The sequence below is a fragment of the Arachis ipaensis genome, chromosome B3, assembly GCF_059453495.1.
Source record: "Arachis ipaensis isolate K30076 ecotype BB chromosome B3, ASM5945349v1, whole genome shotgun sequence".
NCBI classification, from domain to species: domain Eukaryota; kingdom Viridiplantae; phylum Streptophyta; class Magnoliopsida; order Fabales; family Fabaceae; genus Arachis; species Arachis ipaensis.
The window spans coordinates 125,031,676-125,056,682 of record NC_142438.1 but is presented as its reverse complement, the minus strand read 5'-3'; the positions used below and the strand labels follow the sequence as shown (position 1 = coordinate 125,056,682).

General features: G+C 34.4%; 3 protein-coding genes and 2 pseudogenes across 3 annotated transcripts; 4 read left to right on the top strand and 1 right to left on the bottom strand.

The window, feature by feature from the left end:
- The first annotated feature begins 740 nt into the window (after positions 1-740).
- LOC107633579 (GDP-mannose transporter GONST1-like) lies at positions 741-7,895 on the top strand (annotated as a pseudogene).
- A 6,312-nt stretch (positions 7,896-14,207) lies between these two features.
- On the top strand, positions 14,208-16,411 carry LOC107630939 (ras-related protein RABC1). The gene is made up of 7 exons (XM_016334236.3): positions 14,208-14,499; positions 14,585-14,730; positions 14,814-14,882; positions 14,969-15,034; positions 15,224-15,345; positions 15,643-15,771; positions 16,113-16,411. The coding sequence occupies exons 2-7, from the start codon at positions 14,595-14,597 to the stop codon at positions 16,218-16,220; spliced, it is 630 nt and encodes a 209-aa protein (XP_016189722.1). The 5' UTR covers positions 14,208-14,499; positions 14,585-14,594; the 3' UTR covers positions 16,221-16,411.
- A 574-nt stretch (positions 16,412-16,985) lies between these two features.
- Positions 16,986-18,082, top strand: LOC107634619 (uncharacterized). The gene is made up of 3 exons (XM_016338040.3): positions 16,986-17,404; positions 17,498-17,636; positions 17,719-18,082. The coding sequence occupies exons 1-3, from the start codon at positions 17,063-17,065 to the stop codon at positions 17,901-17,903; spliced, it is 666 nt and encodes a 221-aa protein (XP_016193526.1). The 5' UTR covers positions 16,986-17,062; the 3' UTR covers positions 17,904-18,082.
- A 785-nt stretch (positions 18,083-18,867) lies between these two features.
- LOC107634620 (U-box domain-containing protein 26-like) lies at positions 18,868-22,306 on the bottom strand. Its single transcript, XM_016338042.3, has 2 exons — positions 22,217-22,306; positions 18,868-20,327 (listed from the first exon to the last, which is right to left on the bottom strand). Exon 2 carries the CDS (start codon positions 20,307-20,309, stop codon positions 19,053-19,055), a length of 1,257 nt encoding a protein of 418 aa, XP_016193528.1. The 5' UTR covers positions 20,310-20,327; positions 22,217-22,306; the 3' UTR covers positions 18,868-19,052.
- A 1,801-nt stretch (positions 22,307-24,107) lies between these two features.
- On the top strand, positions 24,108-24,719 carry LOC148572362 (uncharacterized; annotated as a pseudogene).
- Positions 24,720-25,007: the final 288 nt, after the last annotated feature.

Genomic DNA, 25,007 nt, shown 5'->3' with positions numbered 1-25,007 from the left:
AAAGATTTGACATACACTCATTTAAGAGAAACATTAGGTGATTAATATTCAAGTAATAATAGGGAGTCAATTTTTATGAGTTAATATTAGTCAGTTTTTTCTTTTTAATTATTTTATTTATATTAAATTTTATATTTTAAATTATAAATTTTTTATTTTATACTCTTACGTTATAAATCTTAAATTAAAAAAAAATTCTAGAATTAAAAAACAAAAGTTAACGAATATTGATTAACTAAAAGTTGATTTTCGATATTCTTTTAATATTTTTTATTTTGTATTTGAATTAATATTAATTAATTTTTTAACTAAAAATATTGGTTCTTTCGTATTTTTTAAATAAAATAATAGTTTAAGAGATTTTATTGAGAATAATCTGTAAAATAATTTGCTACACATTAAAATTATTTTCTAAATTAATTTAAATAATACAAATTTGCAATTTTTTTCTTTTAACCCATGTTCTTATATTAAATAAATACTTATAAAACATTATTAAAAAATTGTTTGGGAATACCCTTGACTTGAGTGTTGAGTCCTTGACGTTCCTGGGTTCTCGAGTGGGGTGTAGGCAACAAGAAAGAAAGAAAGCAATTGCGGATCTTGGGTATTTTAAAGTGTTCATTCCCCAATTGCATGACAAAAGACATGATAGCTTTAACATTGGGATGGAGAAACTCTGCACTCTCTTTTGTCTTGCCCTCCTTCACTGGTAACTCCTTTCCAAATTTCAACTAGCAATGAAGCTTTCTACCAACATTGGACTGGACTTGGAAGATGGCAAGTTGGGCAAGAAGAGTGACAAGCCTCTTCGAACTAGAAGGCTACCTAAACCTCATAATCAACCCTTCTTTTCTGGCCTTGCCTATTGCCTTTATCTTGCAGCATGATTCTCGTTAAGTCTGTGTTGGAATAAATTAATTTCAATAACTCAGATCATCCATATTGAATCACCAAAAATATAATATAATGGAAAAGCGTATCTTTTACTCGTAAGAGTTAGAAATTGATGGAAGAATTTGGATCTTGTGGTTCTTTCGATCTTCCTCAACCAAAACCTTCTGTATTCCTAAGTGGCTGAACTGCAAATCTTTTGATGGAAAAAGAGCAACAAAGGCGGCTTTGGTATATTGGGGACCGAAACCCTGAAGGTCTATTTATATTTGAGCATGGCACCCATTAAACCCTTAGGATTTGGATCCTCTAAATTTTGAATTTAACCTTAGAGAGTAAAGTGTGATCTTTCACCATTTATTTTATAAGTGGGACCAAGAATAAATATGAGAGAGAAACTATTTAAGGGTAGAAGATCACACTTTATCCTCTAAAGTACAAATTCAAAATTTAGAAGATCCAAATTCAAACCCTTAAGCCCAAATAAAATAGTATCTAAAATCCAAAAGATAATATATCTAAAATCCAAAAAGATAATTATTTAAGGAACAAAAAATAATATCTAGTTTTATTCTCATTTAATTCCAAATCAAAAGTAATAATGACTTATTCAATTAGCATTTATAACAATAAATAAGATCATCATTATATAAGTCATTTAATTTGAAATAGCATAATTTGTTATTACAATTAATATATGTATTGCCCACAAACAAATTAGGAAAATAAAATAATTTCCTAACAATCTCCCACTTGGGCTATACATATATTCTTTCTTGACATAATCACACCTTATAAACTTTATGCGCGCATCTGAATGCTATTTCTCTCATTACATTAACAATCTAGTCCGTCTCATATATTAGATATGGAACTACCGCAGCTTTTATCACATTAATGTCGTGACTAAACCACGACAATCACCATCCTAATATACTTAACGACATAGATCAAATTTGGATGAGTAATATGGAAATTACATGCCAAGTGATCTCATGCATGTCTATTTCCAGCTGGTCCAAATTTAAAACTTTATTGAGATCAAACGCAAAACAAATTTTGCAAAATGAACATTTCACATAACATGAAATAAACCATCAACTTAATTCTGCAGAAAAATAACTCAATATCTGTCATAGGACATATAGCATAAACTCCCACTAAACCAAGGCATCACAAATATTGACACACATCCGAGCAGTGTGCTCATGAAAGACTTTAGGGATCAATCCCTTGGTTAATGGGTCTGCTAGCATATACTCTGTTCCTATATATTCTATGGAAATATGTTTTTCTCGAATTTTCTCCTTGACAACTAAGAACTTGATGTCTATATGCTTCGATTTTGTCAAGCTCTTATTGTTGTTGGAGTATAATACTGCTAACTTATTGTCACAGAATATCTTTAACGGCCTTTCAATGTCATCTACTATATGAAGCTCAATGACAAAGTTTCACAACCATATGCCATGAAATCGGAATCAGAGTACCTAATGATCTCCAAATTTTCTGATCTCCGATAAGTAAGCATGTAATCCTTTGTTCTCTTTTAAATAACGCATTACGCATTAAACAGCTATCCAATGATTCATGCCTGGATTGCTCAAGTATTTACCCAACACTCCCACTATAAATAATATATCGGGACGTATGTAGACTTGAGCATACATTAAGCTCCCTAGTGCTGATGCATAAGGTTTATCATGCATTGCTGTCCTCTCAAGATCATTTTTAGGGCATTGTTTGAGACTGAACTTGTCTCCTTTAGCTACGGGTGTGTCCATTGGTCTACAATTTTTCATGCCATGTCTACTTAAAATCTTTTCGATATAGTTCTTTTGTGATCATCTAAGAATACCTTGAGAGCAATCTCTTAGTATCTCGATTCCTAATACAAAAGAGGCATCACCAAGATCTTTCATTTCGAATTTGTTCGATAGAAATTTCTTAGTTTCATGCAACAAGCCTATATCGTTACCAGCAAGTAGAATATCATCAACATATAAGACCAAAAAGATGTATTTACTCCCACTGAACTTGCGGTATACACATTTCTCTATAATATTTACCTCAAAACCGTATGAGGTAATGACTTGATGAAACTTGTGATACCATTGATGGGAAGCTTGTTTGAGACCATAGATGGATTTTTTCCTTTCTCTATTGGATCTCCTTAATGACACTTCTTGAGGTTGTTGAGCTTGCTGTATGGGTTGGGGTTGAGGAGGATTCTCATTATTTTTCGGTACTATACCAATATCTTGAGCAACAACAATATTCTCATTGTTCTCTTGTACTGTAACTGGATCTTTAGCAGGATTATCATTGTGCTCTTATACTATAACTGTATCTTGAATAATAGTAGGCACAAGGTCCTGATCATTGTCAGTTATAGAATCCTCATCAAAAGCAACATTTCTAATATTTCCTCCCCCCCAACTCAATATCCTCAAGAAATCTCGCATTTTTCGTCTCAAAAATAGACCTTGATGCGGGATTGTAAAACTTGTACCCCCGTGAAATCAAGCCTATATAGATTATCCACCAAATGACCAGAGCAAATATTATTCGAATTATAGAAGAGACTGACTTTATTGTCTCTGAACGAACAAAAATAACTTGATTTGTCCAAACAAAAAACAGAAACCAAATTCCGCCTAAATGACAGTACATAAAATGTCTCTAATAAATCCAAGTAAAATCCACTCGTGGAACATAATCTAAAGGTTCCTATAGTTTCGACTGCAACTATATTGGTATTTCTCCCACTTCTCTATTTTAACCTCATTGAGATTTTCCGGAGTGGAAGTGAGTTTCTCCTCTCGAAGAGCTATATTTAGATCCATACAACCGAAGACAATCTCTACGGTATCCTTCCAAACTTTAAAGTTTGAACCATTCAGCATAGGAATACTGCTAATTTGTGCAGAAACATTGGTAGCTAAAGCCATAGTTTCTGGATTAGAACAAAAAACATGCAGTAAACATTCGTTAAATAATGGGAAAAAAGTCCATATTGAGATATCTAGAACAACATTAATTTTCAACCTTTGGATAGAAAATTAACTGTAAGTGATACTCTCATTGCAGTAATCAAATATTGTCAAAATTTCTGTCACACATTAAGTCTTTCTTTGGACCGACTGAATGCGCACATGAAAACTTAAACTTTGCAACCTATTTATTACCGCATATATTTTCTATTAATTGGTCAAATAATAACCTTCCTTTGGGCCGATTATTGACCGCATAATTAATAGAAAATAAACAAAAATGTGCAATGCTTATTATTTGGCCAAACAATAAACTTCCTTTGGGCCGATTATTATTCGCATAAATAATAAGCATCACTTTATTCTTAATTAATTACCCAAACATGTATTTACTATCTGTATATAATTCAGCCAAATATAGACCTTCCTTTGGGCTGACCAATATTCGCATGAATTATATATCGTCATATTCCTTATGTTTTGAATAAATCAATTTTCACAAAAGAGGCTACTTTGGCAGCATAATGTTCAATCAATTTATTCCAAAACTAATTTTTTATAAAATGAGTGGGTATAATAATCCTTATATCTCAAGAGGATAATCCATTAATTTTATACCAAATTAAAGATATAAACATAATTAAATATGAGACAATTATAATTTAATAATGTTCTATTAATCCTTTAGAATAAAACATTTGTTTATTATGTAAACTAAATGCGAAATCGGACTCATATAAAATATATATATATAAAGAATTGCAATCACAACATTAGAACAAAAGAATATCAATCTCTACGTTTGTACAACAGAAGCAATTACATGTGACGCACACACAAAACATATATGTTAAAGTTAAATGTATTACATGCGTGACAATAATAAAGAATCACAAAGACATTATTTACAATTCTACTGTACGGCAACATTGAACGTAGACGCATATATACGCATATATCGATCCAAAATAAAAAATGAAATATTTTTGATGACTAAATTATGGATGGCTCTGATACCACTTGTTGGAATAAATTAATTTCAATAACCCAGATCATCCATATTGAGTCACCAAAAATATAACATAATGCGGAAGCATACTTTTTTACTCATAAGAGTTAGAAATTGATGGAAGAATTTGGATCTTGTGGTTCTTTCGATCTTCCTCAACCAAAACCTTCTGTATTCCTAGGTGGCTGAACTGCAACTCTTTTGATAGAAAAAGAGCAACAAAGGCGGCTTTGGTATATTGAGGACTGAAACCCTGAAGGTCTATTTATATTTGAGCATGGCACCCATTAAACCCTTAAGCCCAAATAAAATAGTATCTAAAACCCAAAAGATAATATATCTAAAATCCAAAAAGATAATTATTTAAGGAACAAAAGATAATATCTGGTTTTATTCTCATTTAATTCCAAATCAAAAGTAATAATGACTTATTCAATTAGTATTTATAACAATAAATGAGATCATCATTATATAAGTCATTTAATTTGAAATAGCATAATTTATGATTACAATTAATATATGTATTGCCCACAAATAAATTAGGAAAATAAAATAATTTCCTAACAGTTTGTGCTTTCCAGTTATGACTTCAATGCTGGGGTATCCTTGATGTTTTACCAGGTCACCTATTTTGTTCCCTTTTAATTATTCTAATGCATGTTTGGTGATAGTGCCTTTTGACTTTTGTGTTATGTCTTGTGTGGTTGCAGAGTTTGATTTCAGTTATTGTTGTTTCTGTACTCAACCTTCTAGGCTTAGTTTCAACTGAGCCACTAACTTGGAGACTGGTTAAAGTTAGGTTGCCAGTGAATGTTATGTTTGTAGGAATGCTCGTCACTAGCATGTTTAGGTATGCTGATTTTAATTATCTTAGCTGATATGATGCTTTATTTCTGTTTTTCATTGAGTCATTATAATATTTGGATCGTTTTTTCAAATGGGATGGATGCTTTTGACTGGTTTATTTTTCTCTTTATCATGTGACTTGTATTATGTGCAGTTTGAAGTACATTAATGTAGCTATGGTAACAATATTGAAGAATGTTACTATTGTCATGACTGTCCTTGGTGAAACATATTTGTTCAAGAAGCACCACGATAGTAGAGTCTGGACTGCTTTGTCTCTAATGGTATGTCAAACATCCTTTGACACTAGAGCCTTGTGATCCCTGGAATATTTTGTTTGCGCTATGCTGCTTTGCATATTTCTAGGTGGTTTATGTATTTCGAATTTCGATCCTTACAATAAAGCCTTTTACTTTGTTGTGCCTATGTATTGTTTGGCTTACAATAGGATACAAGGGCATACTTCGATTCCTAGTTTGCTATAACCAACTCTACCTAGTGAAAACAGAAAAAAAAGGCTTTATTGTTGTAGCTTGTAGGAAGGAAATGTTAGGATTTTGTATTATTCTTTTTCGAATGTACTTTATTTGGGGTATCATTACTCTTTTTCCATCCCTTTTGGTGAATTGAACATGAACATGGTTTATTCAGTGGTGTTTGTTTTCTATAAAAATGTCCTTATTTATTTTATAAACCATCACAAATTGTTTAGTAAGATGACCTGATAGAGTTTTTGTATTTCTGTTGCAGATCCTTTCAGCAATAACTGGAGGGATTACTGATCTTTCTTTTCATGCTACTGGCTATGCTTGGCAAATACTTAACTGTTTCTTAACTGCATCATATTCTGTGACTATAGACCTTTTGAGATTTGGGGGTAAGCTTTGGTTCAATGGGAGGCATAGTCTTGTGAATTGGTTGGTGGTCATGGGTTCTAGTGGCAGAAGCTGCCCCTCCTAACACCTACAAGGATTCATTCCTTGTTTGCTGGAAACTTCGTCCGTTGACTAGGGAGTTGAGATATCAAAGCTGACAAGTCAATATTAAATTCATTATCATCTGCCCTCTGTCTTGCTAAAATCCTTTTTCCCCCCTCCAAATGATCATTGAACTTTCTTTTCTTTTATTCTGTCAGTATGGTTTTCTTCTTTCTAAAATTATCTGGATATTTATATACTTTTCTTTTCTTGTTATTAGTATTATATTTCACTGATATATGTTACTCTGGATGAAGTCAGTGAATCATTTTATTCAACTAAGGCTTTACCACTATTCACTTATTTTGATGAAAGTGGATGCAGCGCGCGTTGATGTTTCAGGTTTGTACTTAATGGAGGGCACTTATTCCAAAGCGGAGAAAGATTAGTTAACTTTGATAATGTGTATATTTGTAGATGAGCTATAATTGTTTGCTTTTGGTAATGCTTACTGGTTGATTAGTTGCTTATATTTTGCGCTGCAGCTGACCCTGCGAAGGGTCATGGACTTGGCAAAGCAAGTCACAAAATCAGGAAATTTAAATGAGTTTACAGTGGTATTGTTGAACAACACCGTTTCTCTGCCTTTGGGGATTTTCTTGATTATTGTTTTCAGTGAGGTGGACTATCTCTTAAGAACGTGAGTTTTCTCCACAATTTTTGAAATAAATATTATGTTGATAGCAGAAGCAAAAGCTACTCACTCTTCTTTAATTGGCAAACCGCTACTACAATTGCCTAGCTTTTGGTTAGTAATGACCTTTAGTGGATTTTTGGATCTGGCGATCAGCTTCTCATCCATGTGGTTTCTTCATCACACGGGAGCAACAACTTACAGGTGTGATAAGAGGGAACTATTCTGGCAGTTTCTCTCAACTATTACAGTTCCCTATCAGCATCGAAATTAGAACATTATTCTACGCATATCCAACCACTGATTTTCTATTTGCAGCCTTGTTGGTTCGATGAATAAGTTCCCACTTTCTGTAGCTGGAATTATTCTATTCAAAGCTCCTACTAGTTTGGAGAACTCTGCTAGCATTTTATTCAGTTAGTTCCTGCGATAGTGTCGTAGTGTTCCTATATTACATCTTGTTGCAACACTAAGAAGTGTGACTTGTAGGTCTTCTGGCAGGAGTAATTTTTGCTAAAGCCAAAATGCAAGACAAAATTTGAACCTGAATGGCATTCAAAGGGCGCTTTGCACTTGAAGTGATCATCTCTACCTCAATGGGATTCAATTTTGTGAATGAAGGTGGAACTGTGAAGTTCAATGCAGTTCTGACATGCATCTTTGAGAGATGGTATCATCTAAACTTCACGCCACTTAAACATGTAGCCTCGGGTGATTGGTTGTTGATTCTTGACTTCAAAAGCACCTAGGGTGGCTGAGCATTTCTTTCACTGAGAAGTGGTTGGTCTACTCCTTGTCATGTGGATCTCTGAGGTAGAAGCTAACTGGGTTGCAGTGGCAGCAAAATTGTTACTAACCTTTTGCAAAATTGTCCACATCTATCTATATTTATTTGAATTAGGCATCATCTTGATTTTAGTAGTAGTAAAATGAGTATTACTGTTACTAGGTTATATTCCTTTTTTTTTTTGCTAGACCGATAAAAACTAATGTTATGTAATCGCTTCTCAATGTTATGTCTGTTAGAAATGGGATGTGGATCAAATTAATCATACAACATGGTGCTATATGAACCTAATTTCTAGAGGAGGGGAATGTGGGTTTTTTTTTTTTGTCATTAGGAGGGAGATTTGCGTTAACTACTAATTTTTTAACTTAAATGATATAGTTAAGAGACTAATCTCAACACAATTTTTATTTTAAAGTAGAAGGTAATTCCATTCCAAAATAAAAAATGCATCATACGTACCCATATTATGCATATTTTTTCTTAAACACTTGTCTTCCACTTGAATATTCAATTCCTGCGTTGTTTCGTGTTTTGGTTTGGATGAGATTTCATACAAAATCAACTCTGTAATTAACTTGTGGCGTTCGACGATGAGAAATCTGCCATTGGCCAGCCTTGAAGCTTCTGGTGCCATAGAGTCCTATCATGCGAAGCTAAAAGCCTAATCGCAGTTGCATTCCATGTAACAGCGGCAAAGCTATTTATTTTTTACTTTATGTTGGACGATATAGAAAATATGCTACTGAGTTAATTTAGCTCAAATTTTAAGCACTGAAAATTTGTTTCACACTATGGTATACAATATACTCATCTACATTTCTGATTTCTCTTTGTTCGCTTAAGTTGTTCCGTTACTGTTGTGAGGGTTGTCGTTAAAGTGTTTATATTGAATGAAATTGTTACTGTGAGTTACTCAGCTGCCGCTGGTTCTGTTCGAAGAAATAAAGCTGCTGCGTTGTTGGTTGCGGTTCAACTAGTCGTCACACCACAACCCCGCCTTTAGTTCAATTTCTCTTAATTTTGACTATTTGAGGTAGAGGCACTTTTCTTAAATTTATTTTATTTTCAAGAGTTGTTACAAGTCGATATTAATGCGAAAAGTATATTTTTGTGATTTCGTAACTCATATGGACTGAATTATGTTGTTTTGAATGATTGTAATTGTTTGTCTGATGGAACTATTGACTGTTTGAGAAGGTTGAATATTCTGAGTTATTGATTTTATTAAATTGGCGGTTGTCGAATTTGTTTTCTTGAGATTTGAAAATGTTTTGTTATTGAAAATGAGTTAACTTTTGAAAAGATTTAATATTGGAATTTAGTTTAATTCTGAAAATGATTTTGTATTAGAAAAGATTGAATATTGAAATTTGGTTTAAAACAAATTTGAAAAGGATTTGATATTGGAAATGGTTTGATTATTAGAAATGAGTTACTGTTTGGAAATTATTGAAAGGGGTTTGAGGAATATTTGGATGGGACCCGAGAAGGGTGGCAGAGTCCGAGTTTTAGAGAAGATGCTGTCGAAATTTTGATAAAAATTGGAGATTTCATTTGAAATGGTTATTTAGAAAATTTGGATTTTATGAATTTTATGATTTGATTTTGAGTTGTTAAAAAAGGACTTCTTTTTTAGTTTGATTTATTTAGAAAAGAATGAATTATTGATGAATGGAATGGGAGATGTGATGAGGTTGAGTGTGATAATGAGGAATAATAATGATTGAATTTGAATGAAGTGATGATAGTGATGATGAGAATAATAATAAAGTTGAGATTTAATGAGATATGAATTGATGATCATAATGAATTAAAAGTACAAGACTTGCAAAATTGAGACAAATTGTTGACCCTTTGTACGTAAGATGTGACCGGGTACTTTAATTTTTCGGGTTTTTCCATGGGCATGCATATATATATATATATATATATATATATATATATATATATGAATTTGAGCTTGGGGTTGTCTCCTCCATGGATGATGTTGGGATTTTTTCCATAGATATTATTGAGCTTGGAAATGCGCATACAGAGGGACTGTCCAATGGCTAGCTACCAGGATATGTCGGACTGGCTATGTAACCAACAGATGATATCATTAGCCATATTATAGGCATTCATCATATGCATTCGTATGTTTTGTTTGAGTTTGAATTTGTTTTGGTTTGCCTAATTGCTTAACTGTTATTAATTGCTATCTGAGTTATTTGCTGTAACTGCTATCTATACCTATGCATTCTTTATCTATTTTGCCTGTGTTTGCTTTTGAGAGAATCTCTCTGGCAGGTGGAGGAAGCGTTGAGGATTGTTTCTGATGTGGTACTTTTGAGATTGAGTGTTAGTGATGAATTGATGATAATGTTAATTGATTATGTGATGGCTGGAGGCTATGATTGGTTTCTGATTGAGGTTTTAGTAAAGTATGAAAAATCAAGCTGGTTCAGCATAGACTTAATGAACCTATGCTTGGAACAGATTGGTCATTCATACAGTTTAGAAAATTGATTAAGATTTTGGATTTTTTGGATAATTAAATATTAGTTTTTTAAAAGAGTTTTGGATGATTAGCCGTTGGTTTTTAAAAAATCATAGGACGAACGATAATCAATACCTTGAAATCAATTCTTCTCTTCATACGTATTCTCTTATGACAATTCTTAAACCTTTTACTGAGAATCCTTTCGAGGACGATATTCTCACCCCCTATAGATTTTCTTTTCAGTGATAGGTTCAGGAAGTTTGGTGCGCAAAGCCACGACCGATCTACAAGCTTTATATATATGTGTTGTATTTTATGTTTGTTGGTTTAGTTGAGACTTTACTCCCCATTAATTGTCATTTTGAGATTTTAGAGGGGCAGGACTTGTATTTGAGAAGTTTTGAAAAAGATTATGTATTTATTATTAATATGTGAATATAATTATGCGATTAAGTGAATTAAAGTAAAGACTTTTCGATTTCATAACTAAGGATTCGGTTTATATTCGCGAAGGCTCAATATTAAATAATTATAATATTAAATTAACGAAAAGATAAGTAACGCCTGAATTTTCAGTACGATCATAATGTGTTAAAAGTAAGGATGTTACAGATGCAAACAAAGTTCACCTAGGTGTTCGTGGAGCATACGCGTGTCACTTAAACAAAATCTTAGTTATTACTAAGTAATTAGTCGCCGTTATTGTTTTACGTCATTTATGATGATTTCTACTATTTAGTCATGAGTTACATGTTTATCGTCATGTTGTATTTTAAGGAATCGTAAGTTTGGTGGACCTCACACATGCTTGGCACCGACAATGTCTGCTGACCATGCCCAACTAAATAGCACGATAATTAGTGGCGTTATTTTGCCTATCATCCAAGTCAACTCTTCAGTATCCATCCCGATGTTGTAGAGTGCCATACTATAGAGATATCACTTCAAACCTTCCTATCGAAAAGTATGGCTGGAAAAATAGAAAACAATTGCAAAGATATACGGTAATTGGGAGGAGTCTTACAACAAGCTCCCTGGACTTCTCCAAGTGCTCTAGCAGTGCCTCCCGGAGACCATTGCTGACCTCCAGGTTGTGCCATACTATGTTGATGATTTGCTTGATAGCAAATCCTATCAGTATGACAAAGTATTTTAGTCATTTCTGCTTTGCATTGAAGCTTTCAAATATTGCAAGCAATTTGTTTCCGTAGACATGACTCATTTGTATGGCTCATCATGCTTATTGTATCAGTCACATGGCATCCAACTTCATGACTCGATTTAAGTCCGCGAAAGGAAAACGATATCTTATAAATATAGCGTACCCACCAAGGCAGACAGTTGTTGTGATTGTCCAATCTACTTATGGGATGTTTCATCAGTTGTGGATATGAAAGGGCCATGAGGCACAAGCGCAACTTACAGGTGGCCAATAGTTTTCATAGCGTCACCTTGCAGTATTCGAAAAGAATTTGAAAGATCTACCGAAGATGTGTGTCACACACTGTCACAGATGATCACGGGTGTACAGTGTGGAGGAGCTTGCGTCCCTAGAAGGGTGGAGCCAGATATCGTATCGTGTTAGATTGAACTCTCAGACATGTGATTGTTGCATGTTCCAGTTGTTGCATTTTTTATATCTCCATACAATTGCAGCATGCGTAACGACTAGTATTGAGTGGAGTAGATATGTCGATCTTGTATCCAAGATGGAGTTTGTATTCAAAGTGTACGAGATGGATTGGCCGTCAATTGTGGATGAAAAGTTATGGCCAGAATGATATGGTATGAAGTTGCTATCCGACCCAGTTATGCGAAGAAAGGTTAAAGGTTGACCGATGTCCACAAGCATTAGAAATGAGATAAACCTTGTTGTGCGTTAGAAGAAGTGTTGTGGCTTGTGTAGGTAGGTGAGTCACAAAAGTCGAAGGTTGTCTAAAATGCACCCCACAAAAAACCTGTGATTACATGTATTAGTTTGTATTTACACTGTATTGTATATTATCAATGGAATTGTGCTTCTTATGTTATGTTATCTTCTATGTCTTTTTTATGTTGAGATTATGTTTTAAGAATTATTATTTGTGCTAATACATTGTTTTAGATAAGATATTATATCAGTAATTTTTTATACATGTATCTTGTTCTCATCATACATGAAATACATTAATAAAGATGATAGTATCTTATCTCATTTGTAAATTAGAAATATTACTAGTCTTTTCTTGCTTATTTCAACTATGCCAATAACAAAATAGTTTATAAGAAACTCGTCCATGCTGAGGACAAAATATGTAATAAAGGATATAATCATAAATTAATTTATGGGTGTCTATAGCTATAAGTGTAAAATTTAATATTTATTTTATTTAGGAAAAGTATATAGAACAACTCCTAATCAGCCAAGAATGGAATAACTTAATTAATTATAATTATATTAATAATTAATTTTAAATTTTTTAAATTTAAAATTTAAAAAATTTAAAATTGATTAAGTAAACCTAATTAAAATCTATAAAAATCTTTCTCTTCTCTCTCACATTAACCTACCCACCTCCAACAACCACACACACAGACCTCTCTCTCTCTCACCGTTAGGCCCTCTCCGCCTCTGCCCTCACCCAATATTCTGCAACTTCTCAGACTGAAAGTGACGCAATAATGCATTGAGTTGCTGGTGTTGCGATCCAAAGAGTGACTTAGTTTGTTAAAGGAGTGCCCATTTTCCAGTGAAGAGATCGTAGGAACCCATTTCAAGAACGCCATCAGTGGTTGGAATGTGTATGAGAGTTCGGATGCCATGCATGTAAGCTTCTTTAGCTCTGTCATAGTCGTAGAATTAAAGGTCCCCATTGAGCCAGATGGGAGACCCCGAACCGAAGGCCTTCTCGGGTAGCGAAGAAATATGAAGCTTTGCCCATAGGGAAGGTGCGTGTCAAAGACATCACGTAGATACCTTTAAATCGGTCTCTACCTTGCACTTGGTTCAGCTTCAGGAATTGTTTAAGGAAGCAGTGATGGAGCACGAATTGTCCTTGAATAATTACAGAAATATAAAAAAAACATTTCATTTAATATGAAAAAAAATCCTTAATACTTAACAAAAGAAATATTCAATTATATTTTGGCAAAAATAATTAGATATCTATAAAATAAAAAAAATTATGAAATTCTTAAAGAAATAGAAACATTCATATTTGCAATACAAAAAAAATCGAAAAATATATAAAAGAACATCATTTCAGTATGAAAAAGAAACATTTCGATACTTAGCAGAAGAAACATTCATGTATATTAACTTATTTTTATTAAGATGAATTTTGAGGTCCAGCCCATTAAAAAGTTGGCAGGAGTTAGCTAAATCCCCTCTTGATTCTTAGCAAAATTCTTTTATTTATTAAAAAAAACCCTAGTAAATTAGTAAAAATTTGGATCTTCTAAATTTTAAATTTTACTTTAGAGAATAAAGTATAATCTTTCACTATTTATTTTATAAGTGGGATCAAGAATAAATATGAGAAAAAAATTATTTAAAAATAAAAGATCACATTTTACCCTTTAAATTAAAAATAAAAAATTTAGAGGATTCAAATTTAATTAGTAATATCCTATAGTCAATAATTGTCGTAGACTCGTAGTAATACTAATTTCAGGGTGCTTGGTTGTTAAGCAATAGGCACGTTAGCGCTTCTGGAGTAGTCGCAGTGGAAGCAAAAGGGATAGCATAACATTGGAAGTCGCAAAGAAAAAGAAACTGAAACGTCAAAGTGATCAAACTAGATCACCGCCGATCTAACCCTCTTTCTTCTCTTCTCTTCTCTTCTTTTCTCTTATATTCCTAAGATTTCGTCCTATTTTCAATTCTGAGCCTGAGGTATGTCAGTATAACCACTATTCTTATGAAATCATTATTGTTATTACTTTGCGTGCCATAGATTTAATTGATTGATTAATTGCAGTTTTGAAGGGATGGATTCGAGTTTAGGGCAACAGGAATTCGATTATCTGTTCAAATTGTTGATGATTGGGGACTCTGGTGTTGGCAAGAGCAGCCTACTCCTCAGTTTCACCTCTGATGATTTTCAAGATCTCTCCCCCACCATTGGTCAGTGTGCTCTCTCTTCTGCATCTTTGATTATGTCACTCACTGTTTCTATGTGTTGTTTGATTTGAAGTTTCCTTCTTCAGGTGTTGATTTTAAGATCAAATATGTTACTATCGGTGGTAAACAGCTCAAGCTTGCCATTTGGGATACTGGTATGCATTCTTTCTGTTTGATTTAATGTCTGAGTCACTCTATATATATATCTCCATTTGTCTATACTTTAACTTTAATAATGCAGCTGGTCAAGAGAGATTCAGAACGCTCACAAGCTCTTACTACCGAGGGGCACAAGGGATCATTATGGGTAAATCTCTATTCTCTTGAATCACTTGAATTTTCATTGCAACCTAATACAAGAGAATAATAATTCATTGGATAGAAAGAATGCTTTTTGGTTTCACATGTCCCATCCCCCAAGGTGGTTTCACTGTTGAGATCTGTATTTTAGGGTTTGCTGCTTATTCTCAATGTTTTGTACCTTTAACCATTGCAGTTTATGATGTAACGCGACGGGAAACATTTACAAATCTTTCTGACATATGGGCAAAGGAAATTGACCTCTATTCAACAAATCAAGACTGCATCAAGATGCTTGTGGGAAACAAAGTAGACAAGGTACCTTCATTTGGGGTTTTTACATGGTATTTATAAGAAAATACAATAAATCCTTTTCTCATTCAGTGGGGGCTTTCGCGTGAATCTTGAATTTCATGTACTCTTATAGAGGATTCTGTTGTTAACATTCATATCATTGATTTTGCTACCGGTTTTTCGATTCCACCTTAAACTTTGGATGTGTATAGTTGGCCAAAAAAAAACATATCACATTCAGTTTCTTGTTTGATTCCTGCATCTTATCATTTTCTTGTGCCAATAGAGGAAACTTGACTTTTTGACTTGCATGTTTTTCAGGAGAGTGAAAGAGTTGTGACAAAGAAAGAGGGAATAGAATTTGCCAGGGAATATGGTTGCCTGTTTACTGAATGCAGTGCTAAAACTCGGGTTAATGTACAACAATGCTTTGAAGAGCTTGTTTTGAAGGTATGTTAAGCGACTTATGCGCATTTCCTAATATTATCTTTGACAATTAAGCATGCTGCATCATAGATTCCTCTTGCTCCATACAAATAACATTCTACTATCACTTTTGAAGGCTATGATTATTCTTTTTCTGTATTCTCTCTGGCTCTCTGCTCTGTTTTCTGTTGAATGAGATATGGAGGGTAGAAATGTTTAAATTTTTTTTTTGTTCTTTTTTGGGGAAGAGAGGGGGGGGGGGGGGCACATGTAAATGGATTGCTTTTCTTGCATTGTGATTAACAAATTAACAGTTTATGACCATGGTTTTGCTTTTCTTCTTTTCTTCTTTTGGTTGTATGCAGATTTTGGATACACCTAGCCTCTTAGCCGAGGGTTCTAAAGGGGTCAAGAAGAACATTTTCAAGGAGAGGCCACCCGAAACTGATACATCCACGAGTAGCTGTTGCTGATAGTAAGAAGTTATCTCACTCGAAAGTCAAAACCTACCTTTTGACCATTAAGATCTGAGAGAGCATAGCAATACATCTATATTCAAAATCAGATTCCTAACATCTATTGTAATTTAGCAACGATGGAACCATTGTTCACTATTTTGTCCAGAATATTACGAGTAATATGATGATGAGGGTTGTTGTCTACATTTTCTTTAGTTCTTTTTGTTATTTTAGCACATTTAGTTTGATGTGTAGATATGCAAAATCTATAACAAATCATGGATGTTATTACTTTCAAGGAATGCGGTTTTATACTGTATGCATACTGATAACTGATAAGGTTCCACAAGGTTATCCACCTGATGTCATGTTAAAACTGTTGACATTACTTGACGTGGGAAATACTAAAGCTATATGTTTTTTGGTAATCTGAAGGCTACTTGAATGATCGAATCATCCGAAACCTGAATTTTAAATGTTATTGATGATCTATTACGAAAATTATACATTTAATTTTACCTTTTGCAGCTATAAAGTTCTAATATTTCACTTTGAAATATACTATATACATTTAACCTTACATTAAACATAAAACAACCTACATTTGATTTTGCTAGTCCTACCAATCGTCCGCGAGTTTATATCATGTGCGAGTCTATGATAACTATCAAAATAATTTCTCAATTAATGTAATTTATATGTGTATTAAATTTGTTGAGGAAAGACAGAGAGTATGTAAAGGATATAACTTATAAGTGTTGATATGCAATAGTAGCTACTGTCTACTAATTCTGACCATTAAATATTTAGTGATGTTGCAAAATATCTCCTAAAAGGCGTCAGAGTTAGTTAAGCTTATGGTTGTGGTGACTCCGTCCTTCTCCTTCCAATTGCAAACAGAGACAAGCATGGTGCGTGCGTGCAGAGCACCTCCCATTTCCCATCTTCCTCCATGGAACCCCAAAACCCCATCTTCTTTAAGCAGGCGCGTGTTCCTCTTGTCTCTGCCCCTCTCTTCAGCCTTCCTTCAATCATCTTCCTATGCTGCCACCACAGTGTATGACCCAGTAAGCCCTTCTGAGAAAGATGCAAGCACTTTGATTTCACTCAGAGTCTCTGAAGCTGTGAACTTGTTGGAAAAAGGCAAAGAATTGCAAGCTCGCGGTGACTTCAATGGCGCTCTTGACTGCTTTTCCAAGGTCTGCTACCCAATTTCATATAATTTTTTTTTTCTAATATTCTAAATGCAAATTTTGGTGTCTTAACCTGTGGTTCACTTCTCACTTTTTAAGGTTATTGAAAGCTATAAAGACTTGGCATTCTCAGAGTACGCAAGGGTAGGAAGAGCACTTGCACTCTATGAAGTTGGTGACAGAGAAGAAGCCATTGCAGAGATGGAAGACGTTTCCGTATCTCTAAAGGGCTATCCAGGTATTCTATTTTTATAATAGAGCATATGCATTCCAGAAACGGCAAGAAAGATTCTCACTTTTCTCTAATGGCATGGTTGCAGAAGTACATGCAGCTCTTGCAGCAGCCTTATATGCAGATAAGCATGCTCCATTGCTTGCTGAGAACCAGTTCACCATTGCGACACTGCTTGATCCCCATTTCACAGACCTTTCATATGTCAGAGACACCAAGCACTGGCCTCCAAGTTTGATTAGTTCTCTGCAGCACTTCATCACACTATCTTAGCACTTCATTCATACATATTGTACTATACCCATGCTTAGTACTTAGTAGTGTCACCTAAATGTATAACCCTCTTTTTTTTTTATTCATTATTTTAACTCTTGTTCTGAATTGTAATAAACTGTGATCTGATATAAATTTTGATCTCAAAAAACATAAATATCGATAAACTAGTTTTTAAACATTCTGAAGCATATGATCTTATCTTAAAGAACTAAAGCTTCAGAAAATTTTAATCTATCATTGGAATGTATGTGGATGCATACTGATCTAGTAAAGATAAATACCAAATGTCCTAACACTCATAGTAATATGGTTTTTTTTTTCCAGGTTAGAAACAACGCATATTTAGTTATAAAGACTAGTTTTTTTTTTAGTTTCCAAGGGAGTCCTCCAACCTGGCAGGCCAAGAACTAATCCACTGTGATACTGATACTGAATTCCATTTAAGGGTTTGTCGCTGGTCAATGAGTTGCTGTATACACAAAGCGATTAGTCACTGTTATTGTTTTTTACTGGAATGGAGAATTCTTATTGGACGGTCAATTGTCAATGTGCCAAAGCCCAATCATAATCCTTTATTATCTCTAATCACAGCCTTCAAAACTTAAAAAAGATAGATACATGTTGATTTATATGTATCGCCAATTATTTTGAGGAGGGCAACGATACACCTAAACTCATTGCTTACCAAACAAAAAACCCTCTCGTGTCCTGAGATCGAGATAGCACATTCAGTACTTGTTTTTGTTGCTTTCTGTTCAAATTTAGAGGACGGGGGCAGAAAGCTAATGAGAAACATACATTCCATTCAAACCAAGTCCCATCAATGGTCAACGTACATGGTGTGTGGTCCATGCAGCGAACATTTGACCACAGAAAAGGTAATAAATGGAAATTAAAAAGAATTTGCCATTGAGTTGAGTTGATGCCAGCAATTCAACGCAAGATCAAAAGATGTTTGATACGATAATAGTGCACGATGAATTTCTAGTATTCTCAAGAAGTTTGTGTTTCCGTTCAATTATTCATAGATCTTACATGTTATACGGGAACAAATATGGCGGCATTATACCCCATAAATTATACACACTATATACCTTTTTTTGTTACAGAACTCGCATTATTAATTAACATTGACATCATCCATGCCTACTTTGGCACCTGAACCCACTTGGATTTGAGCAATTTGAGGAGCATTCTGGTCTTTGATTTAGTAGTGGTGGCACAATGACTCTGCATAAGCAACAGCAACTTTGTCATAACCCCAGCACCAATGGCTTGTTCTCTTGCACTTATATAATCACCACAAACAATGGAAAGTGCCTCAACAGCACTATCACTGCAATCTTGATCACATTTTACACTGAACACCAACTTCACCAAAGTATCAACCCCGTTTGGGTGACTCACCAATGTCTCTCTACCACTCTCTAGCTCCAGTAGTTTTACTGCTATTCCCATTGCTATTGAAGTCAGAAGTTTCTTGTTTTGTCCTCTAATTTGAGTAATCTCATTACCTGATGATGATGAAATCATTGAAATGTATGTTATGATCCCTTCTATTGCTCCTTCTCTCACCAAACTCTCTCTGTTGGAATTCAATGAACACAGTGCTAAAATGGCCTTAACTGCATCCTCAGAAGCATCACAATTTTGAACAAGTACTAAAACAATCTCATGCATTAGTTTCTGAGTGTTTCCAAAAACATAACATAACTCTTGTGTTGTCTCAGATGATGATGCTGACTCTATAATATGACATAAGCTAGATTTAACAGAAATTGTGCCTTTTTCAAATAACACCACAAATGTTGCTAATTTAGACTCATCATCTTTGATAATATTTAGAGCCTCCAAATCATAACCAAGATGCAGCAGTTTCACAATGCAACCAAGTGCAATCTCTATAAATTTCATGCGATCATTATTTGATACAGCATGAGATTCTTCTATTGTTCCTCCTCTAAAAACTAGTTCCAAGAGCAGAGGCAAAAAACCAAGTTGTACGAAACATGATCTGCTGAAAGAACTATACTCACCAGAAAAGAAGACATTGATTTTCTCAAGTACTTGGAGCTTGTTCTCTAAGGTATCATCCTCTTGAGATTGAAGGGTGTGTTTCAAAGCAGCTAGAGAATCAATAGTTGCAGAGTTACCAGGGTGAAATGGAGGACCAAGTTGAAGCCACTGGTGGATCAAGTGGCGGAGAGTGTGGTTGGGAACAATGGAAGGGTCATGGAGCTTCTGCATTGTGACAGGGCATATCAGGTTACCTGTACCTAACCATTTCTCTATGCTTGATCTGTCATAGGTTTGACCAGTGCATAGAGTCACTGGATCTTCAAACAAGTCCAAACTGATAGGGCATCTGAATACGTGTGGAATGGTCATTTCAGGTTCACTCATGGAAAATTAAATGACAACCTGAGGATGTTTGATTGATGATTCCAAGTCAAGTAACAAAGAAGAAAAAATAAACAGCTGTTAGATCTCAAAAGGTGCTTTTATTGAGTTCTTGACATATGATGTGGGGCTTAATTTCAGGAAGATATTAAAAATGGTATCAGAATTAAAGTAGAAAAGGAGAAGAATGAGAACAGAAACTAAAAAGTGGTGAGTGAATGATACGTTGGAAGTGGGATGGTGGATAAAATAAAATAAATTAATACCAATTAAAAGTGAATAAAATATTGCATTAGAAAATGACAATTAAAAGTGAATAAAATAAATACCAATTACCATACATTAAATAACAATATTCTTATAGAACTATTTGAAAAACCATCTATCAAGTACTATTAATAGGTACCACTATTAGTTACATTTTTTTAAAATTTCATTATCATTAATTTTACTTCATTAACCATACAATTTTTGTACAAGTTAATAATCAACCTTGCAAAAAGAGTAATTGCAAAAGAACGAATCCGATTATAGCAAAGTGGGATTGTAACTAAACGTAGTACTAATACAAAAAAGGCAAAGCCTAATAGTAGTACTATTGTAGAACAAAAATTATAGAATAGCTGTGAGAATGGTCCCCAGTCCAGCATATTACTTTATCAACCAGTCAAACAAGAAATTGAAAACAAAAAGAAAAGGAAGAAGAAAAGAAATCAATGCCGTCAAACTGCCCAACTAAAATGGAGAAATTTATTGTAGTTAACATATTTAAAGTTTGATTAAATACACCTACAGGGACAACTGTCGCTTGGCTTTTGTGAGAGAGAAAGGGGGGAAAAATGATCTTCGCATAGATTAAAAAAAAAAAAAGAGTATTTTTTATCGTTCCATATTTTTGTAGTATATAAGAAATATAGTGTAATCGAACAAACTTTTTATCAGATTTCCTAGTTTTCATAAGTGAATTGTTTTTTCATCTTCATTAAGTCATTTGCCAGCAATCAATTTTAATCCACATCTTTGTGCCCTTTGTCACACGAGTAGGTGGGGCAAAAGCCTATTAACTTGGTTAAGTGTTTTAATTCGCCTAGAACAGCAGGTGAGTTTGGCCACAGGGAGAAACTGGAATTGACAAAGAGGCAAACGACTGATTTATACTAGTACTAAATATTTCTAGTGTGTAGAAATTCTTGCCTTTGAACACTATTTTGTCTTCCACTACTCAATCGAGCTCTCTAGTCCACTATCTAGTGAAAGCAATCTTGATGGCTGTCATTTGTTTTCGGTTCTGTGAGTTGAACCATATCCTGAATAATTGGTGTTTGAACTAGAGCAATATTAAAAAATGAAAATGATGCTATGAAGCAATTCTGGTGGTATAAGAAAGAACTGAAAGAAAGTATGTATTTAGCTAACAAATCCTCCAAGGGAACTTGTTAAGGAGAAGGTTTAATTATTTTGTTGGTTTCTATAGTTTTACCAAATTTATAATTAGGTCTTTATACTTTTTTTTTTTCTTTCAATTGGATTCTTACACTTTTTTTAATTCTGTAATTAGATTCTTTCTGTGTCAAAAACATTAAAATTAACGGAATATTCTTCTAAAAAAATTATTTGTTTAAAGATTTAATTAAGTTTTTAATTGTAATGTTGAGATATATACAGTGTATTTGGAATGTTACAGAAAATAATTAAAATGAAGTGGCTATGATGTTATCAACATTTTACATCAAGAAATTCAATCAAATATGACAAACAAAAATCAACACATGATGTCAATCAGATTATAAACTTTAAACCTCAGTCTTAACAAAATGAAGCAAGAGCAGTTGACAGGGAACCAATGAATATCCATCCATTCCTCTTTCATTTTAAATAGAATAAAAAATAATTAAAGAGATATTCCTTACCAATGCAGGAATAAATGTGAATCCTGGGAAAATAAAATAGCTCATCTGAAAGGCAACACAGTGCTCTCCCCAATTGAACATGTTGCATCAATATCTTCAACAAGTTTAAATGACTATTTGGGGGAGCCACTGATAGATTCAACATTTGAATTTTCAACCCCTTCATTGAACAGAACAACACAACAGCTCCTTGGTATCCACGTCATTAAACAACCATGATATAAGTTAGCCTAAGAAGGGTTCAAACATAAAAACCCAGCGAGACCACCTGCTCAAATCAGACAACGTAGGTGCCTTAAAGATTTCAATTGCATTTTTTGCTGTACAGTTTTTGAGCTTGTTTTCTGGATCATCTGCGACTTATCTGTAGTTATCTCATACAAATTATCTCTATTGAAGTGGTGAGCTGCAGTTTCCATATATTTCATTATCGATGTCAAAATAGGTTGAAATTTTTCTAACAACACAAAATTTCCTATTAGTGATTCACAGAGAAAAAAACATTAGCAAAGCTGCGCAACAATGGTCCCAGTCCTAATATTTCAAATTCATCAACGCCTTCATTTCTACTGTTAAGTTTAAGTTGATTTTGAATTGTATAAATGATGACAAATATTTTTTGGATTGAAAGCCCAATATTGTTTAATGTGTGCTTTATTATGTCAGACCCATAACACATCTCATTACCAAACAAACAATGAAGCTGGTCCATGTGATTATTCAAGCATATAAACAAGCCCAAAACTAGCTTATGTTTCAGCAATGTAAAAGAGCCAAAACTCCTCCTTGTGTCACCATTCAGCAATTATATGGTTATGTATTTGCTAAAAGTAACAAGAGGGCAGCTGGAAAAAAGAGAAAGGACATGTGTTACTCTAATAAAGCAAGAAGGACAGCTGGTACACCCCACTAACCCAAGGACATCAGCAGAGCACCACCTTGGATCGTGGTTGAGCAAAACACAAACTTGCATAGAGCAGCAGCAGTAGAAAAATGGAGCAAAATAAAAAAGGAGAGCATGCTAAGGAAGAAAGCCAAGCCAAGGACCACAGAGGTAGTGGACGAGCTCCTCATCCAGCAGAGATAGTAGAGCATGAGGAAGAAGGACTACTTGCTAGTTGTGACAGCTACAACGGGCAGCAAGGACAAGCAAAAGGAAGAAGCAAAAATCAAGGCAAGCAGAAGATATATAAGAAGCTTCATTCCATCATTTCAAAGCAAGAAAAAGAAAGCACACATTCAGAGCACCATCTCAAACATTGAGCTGGAATCTTTTTCTTCTACTCGAGCTTAATTTCTGATCTTTGTGTTACGGTTGTCTTGTGTCATTTTCTGTTTTAAAAGGCAAATATTGAGAGGTTGAAAAAGCCAAGAGAGAAAAGGCATGAGTGATGCAGAATAGCCACTGATTTCTGATGTATTGCCCTTTGCCAAGTTGGGTGAGCACTTGGTGAGTCTGAATCTGTTTAGATTCCCCTTCCTAGTTGGGTCAGCACTATGGGAAGCTAAGTTTTGGTGTAGAAAGCTTAGGGGTAGATACTAGTTGAATTAGGGAGTAATTCAATAGTATTGGTGTATGTAATATGAGAATTTTAGTGAAAATTCTACCATAGTTTGTGGTGGAGACTGGATGTAGGATTCATTGCACGTTGAATCCGAACCAGGATATATGCTGGTCTTCATCTTTTCATCCCTACTCTTTACTCATTCTGCACATGAGATAAAATAAAATAATCTCCTGCAACTCGAGCAACAGCTGAAACAGAGTTTGAAACTTTAAGTTTTAAGCCAACTTGATTCAACCCCCCTTCTCAAGTTCAACTAGAACCATCAATTGGTATCCAGAGCAAGGTCTCAAGGAGTCAAGCTTCACAGCTTGGAGTAAAGATCCATGGCCAACAACATGAATCCCAACATCGTGGCTTTCACTCTCACTGAAGGACAGTCTAATAATAGACCTCCCTATTTCAATGGCAGCAACTATTCCTACTGGAAAGAAAGAATGAGAATCTTCGTGTAGTCAATCGACTACAACATCTGGAAGATTATCCTCAACGGACCAGACGTTCCCACAAAGTAAAATTCTGATGGAGAAGTTGTGGCAAAAGAAGACAATGAGTGGACAGAGGAAGAAAAGAAGAAGGTTGAACTAAAGGCCAAGGCTATCAACCTGATGCACTGTGCAATCAGTTTTGAAGAATTCAGAAAAGTGTCAAGGTGCAAGACGGCTAAAGAAATATGGGACAAGCTCAGACTCACTCATGAAGGCACTAAGCAAGTGAGGAAAATCAGAATCGACATGCTGATGAAAGAGTATGAAATGTTCAGTATGAAGGAGGATGAGAGCATCGATCAAATGTTCGAAAGGTTCTCAATAATCATCAACAATTTGGACGCCATGGGAAGAAACTACTCTGAAGAAACCTTAGTAAGGAAGATCCTGAGAAGTCTTACTAAGAAATGGGAAGTAAAAGCACAACCATCTCTGAAAGGAATGATTTGATCAAAATCACCTATGATGAGCTAAGAGGCAAGCTGCTGGCTTATGAAACCACTCACATGTCTCAAGACAAAGATGACAAAAAGAAAAGTATAGCACTAAAATCAAGAATGACAGCAAAGGAAGAAGAATCTGATGACAGTTTCTTAGATGAAGAAATGGTGCTCTTTGCAAGAAAAATGAGAAGGTTACTTATATTCAAAAGCAAAGGCAAAGGAAGCTCTTCATCCAAAGACGTCAAAAAGGATCAAGTCAAGTTCACATGCCATCACTGCAAAGAACCAGGTCACT

What these genes read in the sequence shown, in the direction of transcription:
- LOC107630939 (XM_016334236.3), top strand. Translation starts at nt 14,595, where the DNA reads ATGGATTCGAGTTTAGGGCAACAGGAATTCGATTATCTGTTCAAATTG. An exon ending in AGATCTCTCCCCCACCATTG is followed by an intron (nt 14,731 to 14,813) that starts GTCAGTGTGCTC and finishes TTCCTTCTTCAG; the next exon opens with GTGTTGATTTTAAGATCAAA. An exon ending in TGGGAAACAAAGTAGACAAG is followed by an intron (nt 15,346 to 15,642) that starts GTACCTTCATTT and finishes CATGTTTTTCAG; the next exon opens with GAGAGTGAAAGAGTTGTGAC.
- LOC107634619 (XM_016338040.3), top strand. Translation starts at nt 17,063, where the DNA reads ATGGTTGTGGTGACTCCGTCCTTCTCCTTCCAATTGCAAACAGAGACA. An exon ending in CTCTTGACTGCTTTTCCAAG is followed by an intron (nt 17,405 to 17,497) that starts GTCTGCTACCCA and finishes TCACTTTTTAAG; the next exon opens with GTTATTGAAAGCTATAAAGA. An exon ending in ATCTCTAAAGGGCTATCCAG is followed by an intron (nt 17,637 to 17,718) that starts GTATTCTATTTT and finishes GCATGGTTGCAG; the next exon opens with AAGTACATGCAGCTCTTGCA.
- LOC107634620 (XM_016338042.3), bottom strand. Translation starts at nt 20,309, where the DNA reads ATGAGTGAACCTGAAATGACCATTCCACACGTATTCAGATGCCCTATC.